Source organism: Anser anser (assembly GCF_964211835.1).
Source record: "Anser anser genome assembly, chromosome: 1".
Taxonomy (NCBI): domain Eukaryota; kingdom Metazoa; phylum Chordata; class Aves; order Anseriformes; family Anatidae; genus Anser; species Anser anser.
In genome coordinates, this window is record NC_139720.1 from 1111802 (window position 1) to 1132799 (window position 20998).

Genomic DNA, 20998 nt, shown 5'->3' on the forward strand with positions numbered 1-20998 from the left:
TCTATGGGGCTGTATGGGATGTATGGGCCGTGTAGGGCTGTGTGGGGCTCTATAGGCTCTTTGGGTTGTGTGGGGCTGCGTGAGTCTGTATGGGGCTGTATAGTCCCTATGGAGCTGTATGGGGCTGTGTGGGGTGTGTGGGGTGCATGGGGCTGCCTGTATGGGGCTGGATGTGGTGTATGGGGTGTGTGGGGTGCATGGGGCTGCCTGTATGGGGCTGGATGTGGTGTATGGGGTGTGTGGGCGTGCACGGGGCTGCCTGCATGGGACTGTATGGGACTGCCTGCATGGATCCCTCTGTATGGGGCTGCACAGGGCTATATGGAGTTGTATGGGGCTGTGTGGGGTGTATGGGGCTGCCTGCACGGGGCTGCTGCACGGGACTGCCCGTATGGGGCTATATGGAGCTGTATGGGGCTGCCTGCACGGGACAACCTGTATGGGACTTTATAGAGCTGCACGGGGCTGCCTCTATAGGGCTGCCCATATAGGGCTGCCTGCATGAGGCTGCCTGGATGGGGCTGCATGGTGCCATATGGGGTTATATGGCGCTGCCTGTATGGGGCCATAGGGGGCCATATGGGGGCTACATGGGAACGTATGGGGTTATATGGCGCTGCCCGTATGGGGCCGTATGGGTCCGTATGGGTCCGTATGGGGCCATACGGAGCTGTATGGGGCTGTATCGGTCTGTATGTGGCTGTACGGGTCTGTATGGGGCCGTATGGGGCTGTATGGGGCCGTATGGGGCTGTATGGGACCATACGGGGCCGCCTGCCCTGCACTACCCCCCCAGCGCCCCCCGCCCACGCGTGTTCGCGCCCCGCCCCCCCGCCCCCCCCCCCCCCGTCCTGAGCCGCGCTAAGCGGCTTTGGGACCGAGCGGATCTGCGGGGGGGGGGGGCGGGGAGGGTGATGCCCCGGGGGGGGGGTGTCCGTGGGGGGTGTCCGTGGGGGGGGTGTCCGTGGGTCCCCCCCCCCGCGAACACCCACGGGACCGCCCCCCCCGGCTCAGGTGTCGCCACCCGACACCGCCCCCCCCCCCCCCCCCGGCCCCCCCCAGCCCAGCATGGCCGGCCGGAGCCCCGCGGGGGGGGCGGGCAGGTAGGGCAGGGCCGGGGGGGGGCATTCGGGGGGGGGTGCTGGGCTCTGGGACACCCCCCCCATAACTCCCCCCCCCCCCCATTTTTCCCTGCAGGTGGGGGTCCCCCGGGAGCCGCGACCCTGCTCGGCCCCCCCCCGGCACCGGGCCCCCCCCGGGCACGGCCCTGCTGCTGCTGCGGGCCCCCCCCCGGCCCCCGGTGCCCCCCCGGCCCCTGGTGCCCCCCCTGTCCCTGGTGCTCCTCGGGGTGCGGGTGGCCCCCCAGCCCCAAAAGTGCCCCCCAGGGAACCTGGCGCCCCCCCAGCCCCCCAGGACCCCCCCGTGCCGGGGGTGGGGGGCTTCGGTGGGGGGGGCACCCCCTGGCCATGCAGCCTTGCACCGGGGGGGCCCCGCACCCCAAGATGGGGGGTCTCTGTGCCCCCCCACAGCACGGGTTTTGGGGTCCCCGTCCCGCCCTGCACCCCTGCACCGCAGGGACCCCCCACCCCGGGTCCTGGGGTCCCCATCCTGCCCCGTGCACCAGGGGGACCCCACACCCTATAACAGGGGGTCCCCATCCTGCTGCAGGGACACCGAACCCCAAAATGGGGGGTCCCCATCCCGCCTTGCACCCCTGCACCTGGGGGACCCCAAACCCAGGGATATGGGGTCCCCACCCCGCCCTGCACGCCAGGACAAGGGGTCCCCATCCAGCCCCGTGCGCTGCGGGGATGCCTCATCCCAAAATACGGGGCCCCCATCCCACCCCAAACCACGGGATATGGGGTCTCCATCCATTCCTGCACCCCTGCACCGCAGGGACCCCCCACCCCGGGTCCTGGGGTCCCCATCCTGCCCCGTGCACCAGGGGGACCCCACACCCTATAACAGGGGGTCCCCATCCTGCTCTGTGCACTGCAGGGACACCGAACCCCAAAATGGGGGGTCCCCATCCTGCCTTGCACCCCTGTACAAGGGGGACCCCAAACCCAGGGATATGGGGTCCCCATCCTGCCCTGCACGCCAGGACAAGGGGTCCCCATCCAGCCCCGTGCGCTGCGGGGATGCCTCACCCCAAAATACGGGGCCCCCATCCCACCCCAAAGCACGGGATATGGGGTCTCCATCCCTTCCTGCACCCCTGCACCACAGGGACCCCCCACCCCGGGTCCTGGGGTCCCCATCCTGCCCCGTGCACCAGGGAGACCCCACACCCTATAACAGGGGGTCCCCATCCTGCTCTGTGCACTGCAGGGACACTGAACCCCAAAATGGGGGGTCCCCATCCCGCCTTGCACCCCTGCACCTGGGGAACCCCAAACCCAGGGACATGGGGTCCCCACCCCAGCCCACACTTGGGGACAAGGGGTCCCCATCCAGCCCCGTGCGCCAGGGGGACCCCACACCCTGTAACAGGGGGTCCCCAACCTGCCCCGTGAACTGCAGGGACACCACACCCCAAAATGAGGGGTCCCCACCCCACCCTGCACCCCAGGACAAGGGGGACCCCCCACCCAAGAACGGGGGGTCCCCATCCTTCTCTGTGCACCGCAGCGACCCCACACCCCAAAATGTGGGGTCCCCATCATGCCCCACACCCCAGGACAAGGGGGACCCCAAACCCAGGGACATGGGGTCCCCACCCCACCCTGCACCCCAGGACCAGAGGGACCCCCCACCCCAAAATGTGGGGTCCCCCCCCCACCCCCGACCCAGGGACCTGGGGTCCCCATCCCGCCCTACACCCCAGGTCCGGCTGCCCCCGCCCCGCCCAGTGCCGGTGTCCCCGCTGTCCCCAGTGCCCCCCAGTGCCCCCAGTGCCCCCAGCGTCCCCGTGCCCCCAGTCCTGGTGCCGGGGGGCTGGGGGGGGGCGCAGCGCGCGGCCGTCACCCGCCTGAGCCGGGCCCAGCTCCGGGGGGACACCAAGCGCCGCAGGGACCGCGAGCACCAGCGCCTGCGGGTACGGGGGGGTGGGGGGGGGCTTGGGGACATCGGGGGGGCGTGGGGACATTGGGGGCGTGGGGACATTGGGGGCGTGGGGACATCGGGGGGGGGGGTTGGGGACATGTGGGGGTTTGGGGGCATGGGGGCGTGGGGACACTGGGGGGCTTGGGGACATTGGGGGGGTTTGGGGACATGGGGGGTGTGTGGGGGACATTGGGGGGGCTTGGGGACATTGGGGGGCTTGGGGATGGGAGCTTGGGGACGTGGGGGGGGGCAGGGACATAGGGGGCCAGGGCTTGGGGGCATCGGGGGGCTGCAGGTTTGGGGACCTCGGGGATTGGGGACATGGGGGGGCTGGGGACAGTGGGGCTTGAGGACAGGGGGCTTGGGGACATGGGGGGGGGGCAGGGCTTGGGGATGTGGGGGGCTGGGGGGGCTGGGGACCAAGGACAGGGGGGACTGGGGACATGGGGGACTGGGGGGGGGTTTGGGGACACAAAGGGTTGGGGACATTGGGGACATTGGGGATCAGGGCCATGGGGGTCTGGGGCCAAGGGGAATTGGGCCCAGGGGACATGGGGCTGGGGGCAGCCCAGGGGGCTCTGTCCCCCCGGGGGGGGTCCCTGTATTTGGGGCCGGGGGTCACCCCACGCCCCCCAGGTCCAGGAGCGCCTGCGCATGGCCCGGCGGCGGCGGCAGGAGGAGCCCCCAGGACCCCCGGCCCCCCCAGGACCCCCAGTGCAGGGGGGGGGTCCCGGGGCTGCCCTGCGGCAGCAGCTGGAGCTGGCACGGAGCCGGAGGAGCGGGGCGCTGCGGGGCCGCCGGCACAGGTGGGGGGACACTGGGGGGACACCGGGGGGGGGGGACACCGGGACCACCGCCCTGCCCCTTCCCCACGTCCCCACGTCGTGTCCCCGTCCCCAAATGCCACGTCCCCATCCCCCAATGCCGTGTCCCGTCCCTTCCCCGTGTCCCGCTGCCACCCCTCCCGTGTCCCCGTGTCCCCGTGACGCCCCCCCCCCGTGTCACGCTGCCACCCCTCCCTCGTGTCCCCACGTCACGGTGCCGCCACCGCTTCCGTGTCCCTGTGACCTTCCCCTGCCCTTCTTCGCGTCCCCGTGGCCTGTCCCTCGTGTCCCCGTCCCTCCCCTGTACCCCCATCCCGTGTCCCCATACTGTGACCCTGACCCTTCTGTGTCCCCATGCCGTGCCCCCATCCCGTGACCCCGTCCCTCCGGTGTCCCCATGCCACATCCCTGCCCCGTGTCCCCAGGCCCTGTCCCCCTTCCCATGAGCACGTCCCCACGTCCCCGTGTCCCCCCAGAACAGTTTCCGTGTCCCCATACTGTGACCCCCATCCTTATGGTGTCCCCACGCCGTGTCCCCATGTCCCCCTATCACGATGCCACACCCCCCCAGTGTCCCCATGCCCTGTCCCCCTCCCCGTGCCCCACACCATACACATGTCCCACCCCGTGTCCCCTACCCCCCTCCCAGGAACACGCAGAGCTTCCGTGTCCCCATGTCCCCATACTGTGTCCCCACACCCTGTCCCCCCCCCGTGCCGCCCCCCAGGAACACGCAGACCTTCCATGTCCCTGTGTCCCCATAGGGCACCCCTGTCCTTCCCATGTCCCCATGCCTTGTCCCCACACCGTGTTACCCCCCCGTGCCCCCCAGGAACACCCAGACCCTGTGTGTCCCCATGTCCCCATATTGTAATGCTGTCCCTCCGGCGTCCCCACACCATGTCCCCCCCCCGTGCCTCCCCAGGAACACGCAGTTCCTATGTCCCCCCCCCTCTCCGTGTGCCCCCCCCCAGGAACACCCAGACCTTCCTGGCCCTGCTGGCCCCCCTGCTCCCCCCGCACCCCCCCGACCCCCCGGCACGATGCAGCGAGCGCAGCGGGCACGGAGCGGCGGTGACGGGTGCCTCGTGTTGGGGACAACGACATGGCCAGGGGGGGCCACAATGACACGGGGGGGCCACAATAACACGGGGGGGGCACAATAAACACCCGTGGGTCAACGCGGCGCCCTCGGCATCACCGCGGCGCCGCTGGTTGCCGGTTGGGTGTGGGGTGTGCCGGGCGGCACCGGTGCCATCCGACTGGGCGCGGGTGCCGGCAGCGCCACCAGCGTCACCAGTGCCACCAGCGTCACCAGTGCCACCAGTGGCACCAGTGGCAGCAGGCTAGCGCAGGTCGTCGGCGGTGAACATGCCGCGGGCGCGGCGCAGCACCGAGTCCTTGGCGGCGTCGTAGGGGTGCTCCTTGGAGGGGATCTCCAGCACGGCCGGCAGCGAGCGCGTGTGCGCCTCGATGACGTGCCGGATCAGCTCGGCGATGCACTGGTTGATCAGGATGATGCCGATGTCCTCCCGCCACAGGAAGCTCCTGGGGGGTTGGGGGGGGCACAGGGGGGTCAGCACCACAGGACCCCCTTAAAGGACCTTGGGACACCCAAAAAGGACCCCTGGACAACCATAAAGGACCCCGGGACACCCAAAAAGGACCCCGGGACCGCCTAAAAGCCCCCTGGGACACCCTAAAAGGACACCGGGACCCCCATAAAGACCACCAGGACACCCCTAAAGGCCCCCGGGACACCCTTAAAGTACACTGGGACCCCCATAAAGACCACCAGGACACCCCTAAAGGCCCCTGGGACCCCCTTAAAGGACCCCTGGACAACCATAAAGGCCCCCGGGACACCCAAAAAGGACGCTGGAGCCCCCATGAAGACCACCAGGACACCCCTAAAGGCCCCCAGGACCCCTGTAAAGGCCCCCTGGACACCCTAAAAGGCCCCTGGGACCCCCATAAAGACCACCAGGACACTCCTAAAGGCCCCCGAGACCCCCATAAAGGCCCCCAGGACACCCCTAAAGGCCCCCGGGACACCCTTAAAGGACGCCGGGACCCCCATAAAGACCACCAGGACCCCCTAAAAGGCCCCCAGGACACTCAGGGTCTGCCCCCCCAGCCCACAGGGAGCTCCCCCCAGCCCAATCATGGACCCCTGGGACCCCCAAGCCCATCCCCATGCACCCCCAGGACTCGGGACCCCCCCAGCCCCACCTGGGACCCCCAAGACCCTCAAGCTCCCCCCATCCCGGTTCCCCCTGACCACCTGGGACCCCCCCCCCCCCCAGAACTCAGGACCCCCCCCAGCCCAAACTGGGGACCCCTGGGACCCCCGAGGGCCCCCCCTCCACCCTCCCTAGGACTCAGGACCCACCCCCAGCCCCACCTGGGACCCCCAGGACCCCCCAGCCCCCCCCATCCCGTGTCCACCCGACCCCCGAGCCTGCCCCCCCAGAACTCAGGACCCCCCCCAGCCCCACCGGGGACCCCTGGGGCTCCCCTCCGACCCCCGAGCACCCCCCCAACCCCACCAAGGACCCCCAGGACCCCCCAGCCCCCCTCATCCCGGATCCCCCTGACCCCCTGCCCCCCCCCCCCCAGTACTCAGGACCCCCCAGCCCAAACCGGGGCCCCCTGGGACCCCCAAGCCCCCCCCCCATGCACCCCCAGGACTCGGGACCCCCCCCCCAAGCCCCACCGGGGATCCCCAGGACCCCCCGGCCCCCCCCACCCCCACCCCCACCTCCCCCGACCCCCTTGCCCCCCCCCACGACCCCCCCCCCCCACCGGAAGGTCTCCTCGATCTCGGCCACGCTGGTCTCCTTCTCCACCACCAGGAAGTTGGCCTTGCGGTGCTTGTTGAGCTCGCCCACGCCGCCCAGCAGGAAGCCGGTCACCGTGTCCTCGTCGCCCACCACCGCGATCAGCTTCCCCCGCCCCGACATGGCGCCCGCCGCTCCGGGGGGCCGCCAGCCGGCGCCGCGCATGCGCCGAGGCAAGCCACGCCCCTCCGCCGCCAAACCACGCCCCCGTCGCCCGGGCAACGGGACGGCGGGCACGCCCCCTCCGCCCGACTCCGCCCCCATGGCACGCCCACTATTGTTTGACCACGCCCCCGCCCCGCTGGCCACGCCCCCCTCCGTACTGACCACGCCCCCTCGGCGCTGGTCCCGCCCCGCTCCGCTCGTGGCGCATGCGCAGTGCGCAGTGTCCTTCAAGGGCCCGAGTCTGCCCCCCCCCCCCCCCGGGGGGCATCGCCCCTGGGACCCCCCCCCCCGGGACCCCCAACCCCAGGACCCCCCCCGGACACCTCCAGGCCCCCCGACGCCACCCCCCCGACCCCAGAACCCCCCCCAAGCACCACGCAGCCCCCCCGGGGTGTCAGCGCCCCCCGACCCCATCCACCCCAACCCCAGGACCCCCCCCACAACGGGCACTGCCCCCCCCATCCAGGACCACCCCTCAGGATCATCTCCCCAGAACCTCTCCCTGGGACCCCCAACCCCAGGACCCCCCCATCCCCCCCAACCCCACCCCCCTGACACCAAGACCCCCCCCCCCAGACACCATGCTGCAGCCCCCCGGCGGTGTCAGCAACCCCAAACCCCTCCCCAGGAGCCCCCTCACCGGGAACTGCTCCCCCATCCAGGACCACCCCCTAGGGACCGCCCCCCCAGGACCTCCCCCTGGGACCCCCGACCCCAGGACCCCCCAGGACCCCCCCAGGACCCCTCAACCCCACCACCCGATCCCAAGATCCCCCCTCCCAGGCACCATGCCGCAGCCCCCCGCGTGTCAACACCCCCTGTCGCCAAGACCCCCCCGACCCCAGGACCCACCCAGGCCCCTCCCAATGCCTGGGACCCCCCAGGACCCCCCCAGGACCCCCCAACCCCACCCCCCGATCCCAAGATCCCCCCTCCCAGGCACCATGCCGCAGCCCCCCGGGGTGTCAGCACCCCCCGACCCCAAGACCCCCCCGACCCCAGGACCCCTCAGGACCCCTATAGGACCCCTCAACCCCACCCCCCGATCCCAAGACCCCCCTCCCCAGGCACCACGCTGCAGCCCCCCGGGGTGTCAGCACCCCCTGACCCCAAGACCCCCCAGGACCCCAAGACCACCCCCCCGACCCCAAGAACCACCACGCAGCGCCCCCCCCGGGGTTGCCAGCGCTTTATTGGGGCGCGCGGCGGCGCTCAGGGCACGGAGACGCGGAAGGGGCTGCCGGGCACGTTGTCGTCGCCCCAGCGCAGGATGAGCAGGTAGTCGCCCTTCTCCTTCACCGTGTAGGTGACGTTGTACACGCGGCTGCCCACGTGCTTCACGTACACCTCCTCGCACGGCGTCTTGGGGCCGTGCACGCCCACCATCAGCATGTTGCTGCCTGCGGGGCGCGACGCCGCTCAGGCAGCCGATCCCGGAGGGTCCCCACCGCCCACGGATCTCCACCAGCGCCGCCAGATCCCCAGCACCACCGCCAGATCCCCAGCACCACCGCCAGATCCCACCACCAGATCCCCACTGACACCAGATTCCCACCAACACCACCACCAGACCCCCCCCCCCACCGCCACTAGATCTCCACCACCACCAGATCCCCACCACCTCCAGATACCCAGCACCACCGCCACTAGATCCCCTCCCCCACCAGATCCCCTCCACCGCCACCAGATCCCCACCACCACCACCAGGTCCCTTCAGCATCATCACCAGACCCCACCACCACCACATCCCACCAGTACCAGCTTCCCACCACCACCACCAGATCCCACCACCAGACCCCACCACCACCACCAGATCCCACCACCAGACCCCACCACCACCACCAGATCCCCACTGCCACCAGATCCCCACCAGCACCACCACCAGGTCCCCACCACCCCCAGATCCCACCAGCACTGCCACCAGTTCCCCCCCACACCAGATCCCCCGCCACCAGATCCCCCGCCACCAGATCCCCACTGCCACCACCAGATCCCCACCAACACCACCACCAGACCCCCACTGCCACCAGATCCCACCGCAACTAGATCCCCACCACCACCAGATCCCCCCGGCACATCACCCCCACCCCAACACCCCCAGGATCCCCTCCAACCCCCATGCCGGATCGCCTCAGATCCCCCTGGATCTTCTTGTGATCCCCCAGAACGCCCCCAATCCCCCTGCCAAATTTCCCCAGATCCCCTCGGATCCCCCCAAGGCCTCACACCAGTTCCTCCCATTTTTTCCCCAGTGCCCTTGGTTGATCCCCCTGCCCCCCCCCCCCCCCTTCCCATGCCATATCCCTTCAAATCCCCCCCATCCTCAAACCGGATCCTCCCAGATCCCCCCCCAATGCCCACGGCTGATCCCACAGATCCCTCCCAATCCCCACACCAGATCCCCCTGGAGCCCCCCCAGTCCCCACGCCAGATCTCCCCCGATTCCTCCCACTCCCCACACCAGATCCCCCCGGCTCTCCCCCAATCCCCACTCCAGACCCCACCAGATCCCTCCCCGACCCCCCCACCCCCCTGGGACCCCCCGGGATCCCCCCGATCCCCCCCCCCCACGCACCGGCCTTGCTGCAGTCCACGGAGAAGTGGTTCTTCTGCCCCACGAAGGCGGTGGCCAGCCCCGGGCCCCGCGCCACCACCTTGCTGGCGTCCGACGAGAACTTGGGGAGCGCCCCGAAGGCGGGGGGGCCCCGCGCCCCCCCCCGCGTCACCGTCTCCACCAGCACCGTGGACGTCTCGTGGAGGCTGTGGCCCCCCGACAGCCGCGGGCCTGGGGGCGGGAGGGGTGTCACCGCGGTGTCCCCCCGCTGCGCCCCAGGGACCCCCATCATGTCCCCTTGGGGACCCCCACCCATCGCCTTGGGGACCCCCATCACATCCCCTTGGGGACCCCCCCAATCACGTCCCCTTGGGGATCCCCAGCAGGCACTTTGGGGACCCCCCCATCACGTCCCATTGGGGACCCCCCTGAGGTCACCCTGAGGATGCCCCATCATGCCACCCTGGGGACCCCACTGTCACAGCCCCTTGGGGTCCCCCCATCACGTCACCCTCAGGACACCCCCACTGTGTCACCCAGGGACCCCCTGTCCTCCCCCCCGGGGGACACCCCCACTGCATCACACCAGGGACACCCCTATTATGTCGCCCTCGGGACCCTCTGGCCCCCCATCTTGGGGACACCCCCATCATGTCACCCTGGGCACCCCCTGTCCCACCACCAAGGGGACACCTCCACCGTGTCACCCTAGGGACCCCATGTCCCCCCACCACTGTGTCACCCCGGGTACGCCCTGTCCCCCACCCTGGGGACACCCCCATCGTGTCACCCCGGGCACCCCCTCTCCCCCCACCCTGGGGATACCCCCACCACACCACCCCAAGGACCCCCTGTCCCACCATCTTGGGGACACCCCCTCCATGTCACCTTAGGGACCCTCTGTCCCCCACCCTGGGGACGCCCCCCTGGTGCCACCCCGGTCATCCTCCCAAGGACCTGTCCCCATCCCCAGCACCGTACCGGTGACCTTGGCCTTGAAGGGGCTGCCGACGATGTGGTGGGGGCCGCCGTACTTGATGGAGATGAGGTAGTTGCCGGGGGCCATGGGGGTGTAGGTGACGCGGTGGCCCTCGGCGCACTCCACGCAGTCCAGCTTCACCTTGGAGGGGCCGTCGATGGTGACCGAGAGCGCGCCCGCCCCCGCGTTGGCCGTCTTCACCAGGAACTCGGAGCACACGCCTGCACGCGCGCGTGTCACCCGCTGCCGCCAGCGCACGGCCCCGCGGCCGCCGCACGGAGCTGCGGCCCCACTGCTGCCACCCCGTGCCATGGCCACGTCCCCATTGCCACTATCCCACTGCCACGGCCATGGCCCTGTTGTCACCATCCTACTGCCATGGCCATGTCCCTATTGCCACCATCCTATTGCCATGGCCATATCCCCATTGCCACCACCCCATGCCATGGCTGTGGCCCCACTGCCACCACCCCAAAGGCATGGGCACATTCCCATTGCCACCACCCTATAGGCACGGCCCTGTCCCTCTTGCCACCACCCCGTGCCATGGCCGTGCCCTCACTGCCACCGTCCTACTGCCATAGCGATGTCCCCACTGCCACCAGGCCATGCCATGGCCAAGTCCCCACTGCCATCACCCTATAGGCAAAGCCACGGCCTCATTGCCACCACCCCATGCCACGGTCATGGCCATGTCCCCACTGCCACCGCCCCATAGGCGTGGGCACGTCCCCATTGCCACCACCCCATGCCATGGCCATGTCCCTGCTGCCACCACCCTACTGCCAAGGTCCCCACCCCAAAGGCACGGGCACATTCCCATTGCCACCACCCTACAGGAACGGCCTTGTCCCCACTGCCCCCACCCCACACCACGTCCATGTCCCCCCATCCACGCCCACGCCCCCCCGTGCCACCAGCCCCATTGTGTCCCCGCGCTGTCACCTGTGATGCCGCCCTCGAGGCCGGGCCCGTAGGCGGTGACGAGCCCGGGGTCCCCGGCCTGGCTCTGCTCGCCCACGCGGATGTTGAAGGGGCTGCCGGGCACGTGGCGCCCGTTGAAGCGCAGGTCGATGGAGTGCACCCCGTTCTCCCGCGGCAGGAACCCGATGGAGTACTTGTCTGGGGGGGGACATCGCAATGTCACCCCACGTCCCTGTGTCCCTGCACCCCCTTGACCCCACACTCCATGTCTCCATGTCCCTGCACCCCTGTGACCCCACACCCTTGTCCCCACGTCCCCACATCCACGCCGCATGGCCCCGTGTCCCCGAGCCCTCGTGGCCCCGCACCCTGTCTCCCGTTCCCACTATTGCCACATCCCCTCTGTCCCTGCATCCCCCATGCCCGCGCTGCATGACCCCATGTCCCCATGTCCCCAAGTCCCCATGTCCTGCACATCCCTGCCTTCCAATGTCCCTGTGTCCTTGTCCCCACATCCACGCATCCTCACATCCCTGTGACTGCATCCCCATGTCCCCGTGTCCCCATGTCCACAGATGTCCTCTACGTCCTTGTGTCCCCATGTCCCTGCATCTTTGTCCCCACATACCCAAGTCCCCGCATCCCTGCATCCCCATGTCCCCAGTGTCACCCTGTCCCCCATGTCCCTGCATCCCCAGGTCCTCCATGTCCCTGCAAATCTGTGTCCCCCATATCTCCATCTCCCCGTGTCCCCTGTGTCCCTGCACCCCCATGTTCTGTCTCCATATCCCCACGTTCCCATGTCCCTGCAACCCCATCTCTCCATGTCCCCGTGTCCCACACATCCCTGAACATGTCCTCCTTGTCTCCATGTCCCCATGTCCCGACACCCCATGTCCCCACGTCCTACACCTCCCTGCATCCCCACGTTCTCCGTGTCTCCGTATCTGTCCCATGTCCCCCTGTCCCCACATCTCCATATCCCCATGTCCCTCCATCCCCACATCTCCACATCCTCATGTCTCTATGTCCCTGTGTCCCCACATCCCCATGTCCCCCTGTACCCACATCCCCATGTCCCCACATCCTCATGTCCCTACCTCCCCACATCCCCATATCCCCGTGTCCCCACACCCTGTATCCCTGTGTCTCTACACCCTTTGTCCCTGTGTCCCCGTGTCCCCACAGCCCGTGTCCCCGTGTCCCCACACCTGGTGCCCCCACAACCTGTATCCCTATGTCTCCACACCCCATGTCCCCACACCCCGTGTCCCCACGTCCCTACATCCCCACACCCGTGTCCCTGTGCGCCCACACCCCATGTCCCCATACCCCACGTCCCTACATCCCTACATCCCCACACCCCATGTCCCCACACCCGTGTCCCCATGTCCCCCCCCCCGCCACCATGTCCCCGCGCCCACCTCCGTCTAGCTCGGAGACGTAGCACTCCTCCACCACGCCGGCCGGGGTGTGCACCTTGGCGTCGATGACGCCGCGCGCCCCGTTCAGCTGCACGGCGAAGGACGCCGGCTGGTTCACCGTCACCGTCTCCTGCGGGGGGGACTGGGTGTTGGCACGGCCTTTGGGGGGGCCAGGGACGATGATGATGGGGGGCGTTGGGGGACATCGGGGGGTACCTGCAGGCTGGTGACGGTCAGGCGCCGCGCGTCGTCCGAGTGCGAGGCCACCGGCACCACGAAGGGGCTGTCGGGGATGTGCTCCTCGTTGAACTTGATGGACACCTCGTAGTCACCTGCGGGAGGGGGGGGGGGCTCGCACCGGGGCACCCTTGCACGGGGCAGGGGTGGGGGGCTTGGGTGGGGGCACCCTTGGGCGGGGGCACCCTTGGGCGGGGACTTTGCATGGGGACCCCTCTGCATGGGGACATCCTTGCCTGGGGACACCCTTTCACGGGGACACACTCGCACAAGGACCTCATTGGGTGGGGGCACCCTTGGGTGGGGACATTCTTGCATGGGGAGGACTTGTGCACAGGGACACCCCTACACAAGGACCCCCTTGCGTGGGGACACCTCTGCATGGGGACATGGGGACAACCTTTCTTGGGGCCACCCTCGCACAAGGACACCCTTGGGTGGGGACACCCTTGGGTGGGGACATCCTTGTACAGGGAAGACTTGTGCACAAGGACCCCCTTGCATGGGGACATCCCTCCTGGATGCACAGGAACCCCCCCCCCCCCGCCATGGGCACCCCCCTCCCCCAGCGCCTTTCCCCTGGCCCCAGCCGCGAGCTCCGGGGCTTGGGGGGGGGATTTGGGACTAGGGGGGCTCGGTGCTGCTGGGGACCCCCAGACCCACCGGGCTCCTGCACGACGTAGGAGACGCCGCAGGACCCGTCCTTGCGGTCCTCGAAGGAGATCTCGGCCTTGCTGGGCCCCTCCACGGCGATGGAGAGCCCCCCGGCGCCCGCCTCGCGCGTCCAGATGCTGAACTCGGCTGGGGGGGGATGGGGGGGGAAGCTGGGGGAGGTCCGTGTGCCCCCCGCCTGCTGCGTCCCCTGCCCTGCACCCACAGACCCCCCACTGCACCCCCAGGGCACCCAAACCCCATTGCACCCCCACCCCATTGCATACGTGTCCCACTGCACCCCCATTGCACCCCCAGCTGCATTGCACCTCTGCTGCACCCCCGTTGTGCTCCTATCCCCAATGCACCCCCTCCCCATTGCACCCCCTCCAAACCCCCATTGCACCCCATTGCACCCCGATCCCATTGCACCCCCACCCCACGAAACCCCCATTGCACCCCCACTGTGCCCCCCTTGTACCCTATCCCCCTTGCACCCCCTCCCCATTGCACCCCCACCAAACTCCCATTGCACCCCATTCCCCCCCCATCCCACTGCATGCCCCCCAAACCCCCATTGCATCCCATTGTACCCCCACCCCATGAAACCCCCGTTGCACCCCCGCTGTGCCCCCGTTGCACCCCTATCCCCATTGCCGCCCTATCCCATTGCACCCCCACTACACCCCCATCCCATCACACCCCTGTTGCACCCCCATCCCATTACACCCCCATTATGCCCCACTGCATTGCCCCCCCATCCCATTACACCCCCATCCCGTCACACCCCACCCCATTGCCCCCCATCCCATTACACCCCCATCCTATTACACCCCCATCCCATTTCCCCTCCATCCTATTACACCCCCTTCCCATCACACCCCCACCCCATTGCCCCCCCAACCCGTTACACCCCCAACCCGTTACACCCCCACCCTGTTGCCCCCCATCCCATTGACTCCCCCCATCCCATTACACACCCATCCCATTACGCCCCCGTTATACCCCCATTATGCCCCATCCCATTGCCCCCCCACCCCACCACACCCCCACCCCATCGCACCCCCATTCCCCCCCCCCCCCCCATCAACCCCCCCACCCCCCCCACCCCCCTCACCTGGCACCCCGGCCACGCCGCGCTCCAGGCCGGTGCCCCCGGCGCGCACCTTGTGGGCCCCCCCCTCGCCCAGCGGCCCCACGGTGAACTGGAAGGGGCTGCCGGGCACGTGCTGCCCCCGGTACTTGACGTTGACGGTGTGGGGGCCCATCTCCTGGGGCACGAAGCGCACGCTGTACGTGCTGTCTCCCCCCTCCAGCACCTCGGCGTCGAACAGCTTCCCCGAGGGGCTCAGCACCTGCGCCGTCAGCTCCTGGGGGGCCGCCTCGCCTGCGGGGACACGGTCACTGCGCCCACGGGGTCCTGGGGGGGGGGCTGCTCCCCTCTGCCAGGGGAGGCTTCATGCACCCCAGGGAGTGTGCAGCCATTTGCTAAGAGCTTGCATGCACCCCAAAGAGCGCACCCGTTTGTAAGGGGTTTGCATGCGCCCCAAAAAGCCTGTATCCATCTGCTGGGGGGCCGCGTGCACCCCATGGAGCACGCACCCATTTAAAAGAGGTCTGCGTGTACCCCAAAGAGCGGTCACCCATTTATGAGGGGTTCTCACGCACCCCAACAGGCTGCACCCCTTTGCGAGGGGCTTCATGCACCCCCAAAGAGCCTGCACCGTTTGCAAATGGTTTTCATGCACCCAAATACCCTGCACCCGTTTGCTAGGGGGCTGCGTGCACCCCAAGAGTGTGCACCCATTTAAAGGAGGTTTGCATGCACCCCAATAGCCTGCACTTGTGTGCAAGAGGTTTGTGTGCACCCCATGGAGCGTGCACCCATTTAAAAGAGGTTTGCGTGCACCCCAATAGCCTGCACCCCTTTGCAAGAGGGTTGCATGCACCCCAATAGCCTGCACCTCTTTGCCAGGGGGCTGTGTGCACCCCAAGAGCGTGCACCCATCTGCTGGGGGGCTTCATGCACCCCATGGAGCCTGCACCCATTTAAAAGAGGTTTGCATGCACCCCAATAGCCTGCACCCCCTTGCAAAGGGATTCATGCACCCCAAAGAGTGTGCATCCATTTGCAAAGGGTTTTCATGCACCCCAATAGCCTGCAGCGGTTTGCTAAGAGTTTGCATGCACCCCAAAAAGCGTGCACCCGTCTGCAAGGGGCTTGCATGCACGCTGTGGAGCATGCACCTGTTTGCAAGGGGTCTGCGTGCACCCCAAGACCGTGCACCCATTTGCTAAGAGCTTGCACGCACCCCAAAAAGCCTGCACCCCCCCCCGCGTAAGGGGCTTGCACGCACCCCAAGGAGATTGCAGCCAGCAGCGAGGGGTCTGCAGGTGCCCTAGGGAGCCTGCACCCTCGTGCAAAGGGCACACGCACCCCCCCCGCCGTGCCCCCTCGCCTGCTGAGCGTGCAGCCTCGTGCGCGGGGCACAAGCACGCCTGTGAGCAGATATCCCCAGCGTGTGCACACCCCAGTGCAAAGGACCCGCCCAGCACGCGCCTCTAGGTGTGCACGCCGTGAGGTCACACCCTCGTGCTAGGGGCTTGCACGCCCCCGTGATCACACACACCCACACGCTTGAGCAAAGGGCTCTGTGCAAGGCCCGTGTTAGCCTGTGCAAGGGCACGCGCACCTCTTGTGAGCACCACGTCACCAGTGCCCAGCTGCCATGCTTGTGCAAGGGCAGCCTCGTGCAAGGCACCTTGCGCAAATGCCCTGTGCCAGGGGAAGGCGTGTGCCGGGCCTGTGTGAGCCAGCCCTTGTGCAAGGCCTCGTGCAAGGGGCACGTGCAGCTGCCGTGGGAAGGTGCGTGGTCCCCTGGGGGGGGCACACCCCTGTGCAAGCACACACAGCCCTGTGCAAACACGCTCATGCCATGCATGGTGAGCACACGGCCCCTGTGCCAGCACGCTCCTGTGCGCAAACTCACGCTCAGCCTTGGTGCAAGCGCGCTTCTGTGCAAGCTTGTGCTCTTGTGCATCGCCCACAGTGCTGTGTGAGCATGCACAGCCCCGTGCAAGCCCCCTCCCACGTGCAAGTGCACACCCAGCCCCACATAGGCACACGGTGCCATGCAAACGCTGTCCAAGGTGCAGCATGTGCATGCACAAACCCATGTGCAAATGCACACCCATGGCTCGTGCAAACTCCTATGTGCATCCAGCCCTTCTGCTAGCAGAGTCCTGGGTGCAAATGCACAGCCAGCACCTGTGCAAGCAGGCTCCCACGTGCAAATACACCAAATCCTTGCACACTCTCCCATGTGCAAGTGCACCAGCCTTTGCACAAGCACACTCCCCCATGCATGTGCACCCAGCCCTTGCACAAGCACTCTCCCACGTACACATGCACCCAGCCGTTGCACAAGCACGTTTCCACATGTACAGGTGCACCAAGCCCTTGCACAAACACTCTCCCATGTACACATGCACCTATCCCTTGCACAAGCATGCCCCCCATGTACACATGCACCAGCCCTTGCACAAGCACATTCCCCCATGCAGGTGCACCCAACCCTTGCACAAGCACTCTCCCATGTACCCATGCACCCATCCCTCGCACAAGCACGCCCCCATGCAGGTGCACCCAGCCCCTGGTGCAGGCACACGCACGCCCCGGCACACGCACGCCCCGCACGCACCCTCCTGGCCGCGGGCGATGCTGCTGAAGGCGCCCAGGCCCTCGCGGCCCAGGAAGTCCCCGAAGACGTTGGGGAAGGGGTCGCCGCCGACCTGCGTGGACTCCTCCACCCGCACCTCCCGCTTGGTCTCGCCGCCGCGCGTCTTGCTGATCTCGGTGCGCTCGGTGCGCGTGTACGTGTGGCTGCTCCGCGTGAAGGTGCGCGTCAGGCGCTCCTGCGCCGACACCATCTGGAACCAGTTCCCTGCGGCGCCGCCGCCGCGCGCCGGGCGGGCACGGGGACACCGACACGGGGACACCGACACGGGGACACCGACACGGGGACACCGACACGGGGACACCGACAACGGGGACAGGGACGGGGACACCGACACGGGGACGGGGACAGTGGCACATGGGAAGACATGAGGACACATGGACACGTGTGCGGATGGATGGAAATGTGGATGGGCACATCAATGGATTGATGGATGGGTGGAAACATGGGTGCACGGATGGATGGATGGATGAACACATGGATGGATGGATGGATGGAAATATGGACAGAAGGATGGATGGGTGAAAACATGAATGGATGGATGGATGCATGCATGCATAGATAGATGGATGATGGAAGGGTGGAAACATGGATGGATGATTGATGGATGCATGGATAGATGGATGGATGGACGGACACATGAATGGATGATGAATGGATGGGTGGGTGGGTGGATGCACAATGGATGCATGAATGCATGGACACGTGGATGGATGAATGGACGGACGGATGGGCGGGCACATGGAAAGTTGATGGTTGGATGAGTGACGGATGAATGGATGGACAGAAACATGGATGGATGGACGGACATCAGATGGATGGAGAGAAGCACAGAAGGATGGAGACATGGATGGATGGGTGGATGGATGGTTACACAGGTGGAGGAGGGTGTGCGGGGATGAATGGGCACGGATGGACGGGCAGGTACACGGGCAGACGGGCCAGTACACAGACAGTCACAGGCATGGACAGATGGACACATGGGTGGGGGCACGGACAGACGGACAAACCCGGAGGGACGCACGCACGGAGGGGCACAGGCACACGCGGACGGACACGGGGACGGTGCACGGACGGACGAGGAGAGAAGGAAGAAGGCGGCGGAAATCAGAGCTGGAGCGGCCGAGACGCGTCCCTGTCCCTGTCCTGTCCCTGTCCTGTCCCTGTCATTGCCCTGTCCCTGTCCTGTCCATGTCCTGTCCCTGTCCCCGTCCCCGCCGCAGAGGCGCAGGAGCAGGAGGAGGAGGAGAAGGAGGAGGAGGAGGAGGAGGAAGACGCGCGCCCTACCTGGGATCTTGAGGTTGAGGTCGCAGGTGCTGCCGATGGTGGCAATGGAGGGGGCCTGGCGCCGGCGCGTGATGCTCTCCTTCATGCGCCCCTCGCCCGTCACCTTCACCGTGAAGGGGCTCCCTGGGGGGGGACAGCCACCAGCTCAGCGTGCCCACCCCGGCCACCCCTTCCTGGGGGGACCTCGCCAGCCCCTGCCCCGTCCCCGCGCCCACCTGGAACATGCTTGTCGGCGAACTTGATGTTGATGATATAGTTGCCGGGCTCGGTGGGGCAGTAGGTGACCTTGCAGGTGCCGTCCTCCACGTCCTCGCAGTTGATGTCCACCTTGCTGGGGCCCTCGATGGACAGGCCCAGCCCGCCATAGCCTGGGCAGAGTGGGGACATGTTTGGGGCCATTCCCCAGCATGGACGGGGGCGTCATGAGGCCACCAGCCCATCCTGGCCACGGCCGTGCCACCACCACGGCCACCACCCCATGCTGGCCTTGGCCATGCCACCATCACGGCCACCAGCCCATCCCAACACAGTCACAACTACGGCTACCACCCGAAGTTGGCCTTGGCCATGCCATGGCCACCACCCATCTCATTCCGGTCATGACCATATCATCATCATGGTCTCCATCCTACATTGTCCCTGGCCATGCCATGGCCACCACCCATCCCATCCTGACCATGACCATGCCAACACCATGGTCTCCATCCCATGTTGGTTGCCCTTGGCCATGCCATGGCCACCACCCATCCCATCCTGACCATGACCATGCCATAGCCATGGCCTCCATCCCTTGGCTATGCCATGGCCACCACCCATCCCACCCCAGCCATGACCATGGCATCATCACAGCCACCATCCCATCAGCCCCTTGGCTACCGCCGCACCACCACCATGGCCACCACCCAGTGCTGGCCTCAGCCATGCCACCACCACAGCCACCACCCGTCCTGTGCTGGCCTCAGCCACGACATGCCCTCGGCCACCACCCCATGCCAGCCCTAACCGCGTCACACCGATGACCCTGCCCTGTCCCCATCCCCGTCCCCATCCCCGCCCGTGGTCTCACCAGCATTACGCGTGTCCACGATGAACTCGGCCACCTCGAACGTGTGCCCCTCCACCAGCCCCTTGCCCCACACCTTCACCCGGCTGGCGTCCCCGATCTCCGACTGCCCCACCAGGATCTTGAAGGGGCTGTTGGTGACGTGCTGCCCGCTCTTCTTCACGCTCACCACATGCTCGCCCACCTCCTTGGGCGTGAAGGAGATGCCTGGGGGAGACGCCACCGTTAGCCACCGCCACCACTGGGTGTCCCCACGTCCCCGTGTCCCCACATCCCTGTGTCCCCACGCACCGATGTGGCGGTTGGGCAGCCGCTTGAGCAGGCAGGGCTCCTCGTTGCCCGAGGGCGCCCGGATGCTGGCGGTCAGCAGGCTCAGGTCCGTCTCCGTGATCTTCAGCGAGACGTCCGTCGAGGTGCCCACGTTCAGCTGGGACGTCCGCATCGAGTCGTCCCCTGTGGAGGCACCGTCAGTGGGGGGCAAGAGGGGGGGCAGCGTGGGGGTCCCGTGGCTGTGGGCCTGTGGCCACGTGAGCGGGATCCCCAGGGCCATGTGGGGACGTGTGGTGGGGTCCTGGTGGCCATGCAATGCACCCAATGCCACCTGATGGGGTCCCCGTGACCACACAGGGTCCCCAAGGCCGTGTGGTGGGGTCCTGGTGGCCATGCATGGGTCCCCATGATCATGACCATGCAGGTGTCCCCATAGCCACACGGTGGGATCCCCACAGCCATTCAAGGGTCCCCATGGCCACGACCGTTTAGGGGTCCCCAGGACCACATGGACATGGTACCCGTGGCCATACAATGGGGTCCTGGTGGCCAGGGCTGGACAAGGGACCCCATGGCCATACGATGATTCCCAGAGGCCACGCAGGTGTCCCCATGACCATGGCCAGGCAGAGGTCCCCAAGGCCAGAGGGGGTCCCCAAAGGCCTCCTTGAGCCCCCTCTCACCAGTGATCTTGGCGGTGAAGGGGCTGCCCGGGATGTGCTTGTCGTCAAAGCGGACGATGATGTTGTAGTCCCCGGGGGCCGTGGGCAGGTAGGACACGGTGCAGGTCCCGTCCTTGTTATCCTTGCAGGTGATCTCTGCCTTGGAGGGGCCCTCAACCGCCAGCGAGAGCCCACCTGGGGCACGGGGCAGGGGGTCAGCACCACAGCGCCCACCACACTCCCCCAGCCCCATGGTGCCCACCACCATCTCCCAACCAAGCAGCGTTCATCACGGCCTCCCAGCCCTGTGGTGGCCACCAGGATCTCCCAACC

At 67.7% G+C, this 20998-nt stretch overlaps 2 protein-coding genes across 6 annotated transcripts in view; both read right to left on the bottom strand.

Annotated features, from left to right (window-relative positions):
- Positions 1 to 4942: 4942 nt before the first annotated feature.
- ATP6V1F (ATPase H+ transporting V1 subunit F) lies at positions 4943 to 6990 on the bottom strand. Its single transcript, XM_083840606.1, has 2 exons — positions 6678 to 6990; positions 4943 to 5420 (listed from the first exon to the last, which is right to left on the bottom strand). Exons 1-2 carry the CDS (start codon positions 6974 to 6976, stop codon positions 5219 to 5221), a joined length of 501 nt encoding a protein of 166 aa, XP_083696732.1. The 5' UTR covers positions 6977 to 6990; the 3' UTR covers positions 4943 to 5218.
- A 1063-nt stretch (positions 6991 to 8053) lies between these two features.
- The window catches only part of FLNC (filamin C), a 38698-nt gene continuing 25753 nt past the window's right edge, over positions 8054 to 20998 (bottom strand). For 2 of the 5 annotated variants that reach the window (XM_083840616.1, XM_083840615.1), the window contains 14 exons: positions 20687 to 20860; positions 20025 to 20186; positions 19737 to 19940; positions 18886 to 19038; positions 18671 to 18793; positions 17348 to 17590; positions 14764 to 15033; positions 13659 to 13796; positions 12975 to 13090; positions 12759 to 12888; positions 11356 to 11532; positions 10413 to 10631; positions 9453 to 9662; positions 8054 to 8277 (listed from right to left, as the gene is read on the bottom strand). In XM_083840616.1, the coding sequence (XP_083696742.1) occupies positions 8090 to 8277; positions 9453 to 9662; positions 10413 to 10631; positions 11356 to 11532; positions 12759 to 12888; positions 12975 to 13090; positions 13659 to 13796; positions 14764 to 15033; positions 17348 to 17590; positions 18671 to 18793; positions 18886 to 19038; positions 19737 to 19940; positions 20025 to 20186; positions 20687 to 20860 (2507 nt within the window). In that variant the 3' untranslated portion in view covers positions 8054 to 8089. Of the gene's footprint in view, positions 8278 to 9452; positions 9663 to 10412; positions 10632 to 11355; positions 11533 to 12758; positions 12889 to 12974; positions 13091 to 13658; positions 13797 to 14763; positions 15034 to 17347; positions 17591 to 18670; positions 18794 to 18885; positions 19039 to 19736; positions 19941 to 20024; positions 20187 to 20686; positions 20861 to 20998 lie in introns of those variants that run through there. The other 3 variants (XM_083840618.1, XM_083840617.1, XR_014585718.1) reach the window with 2 other exon arrangements.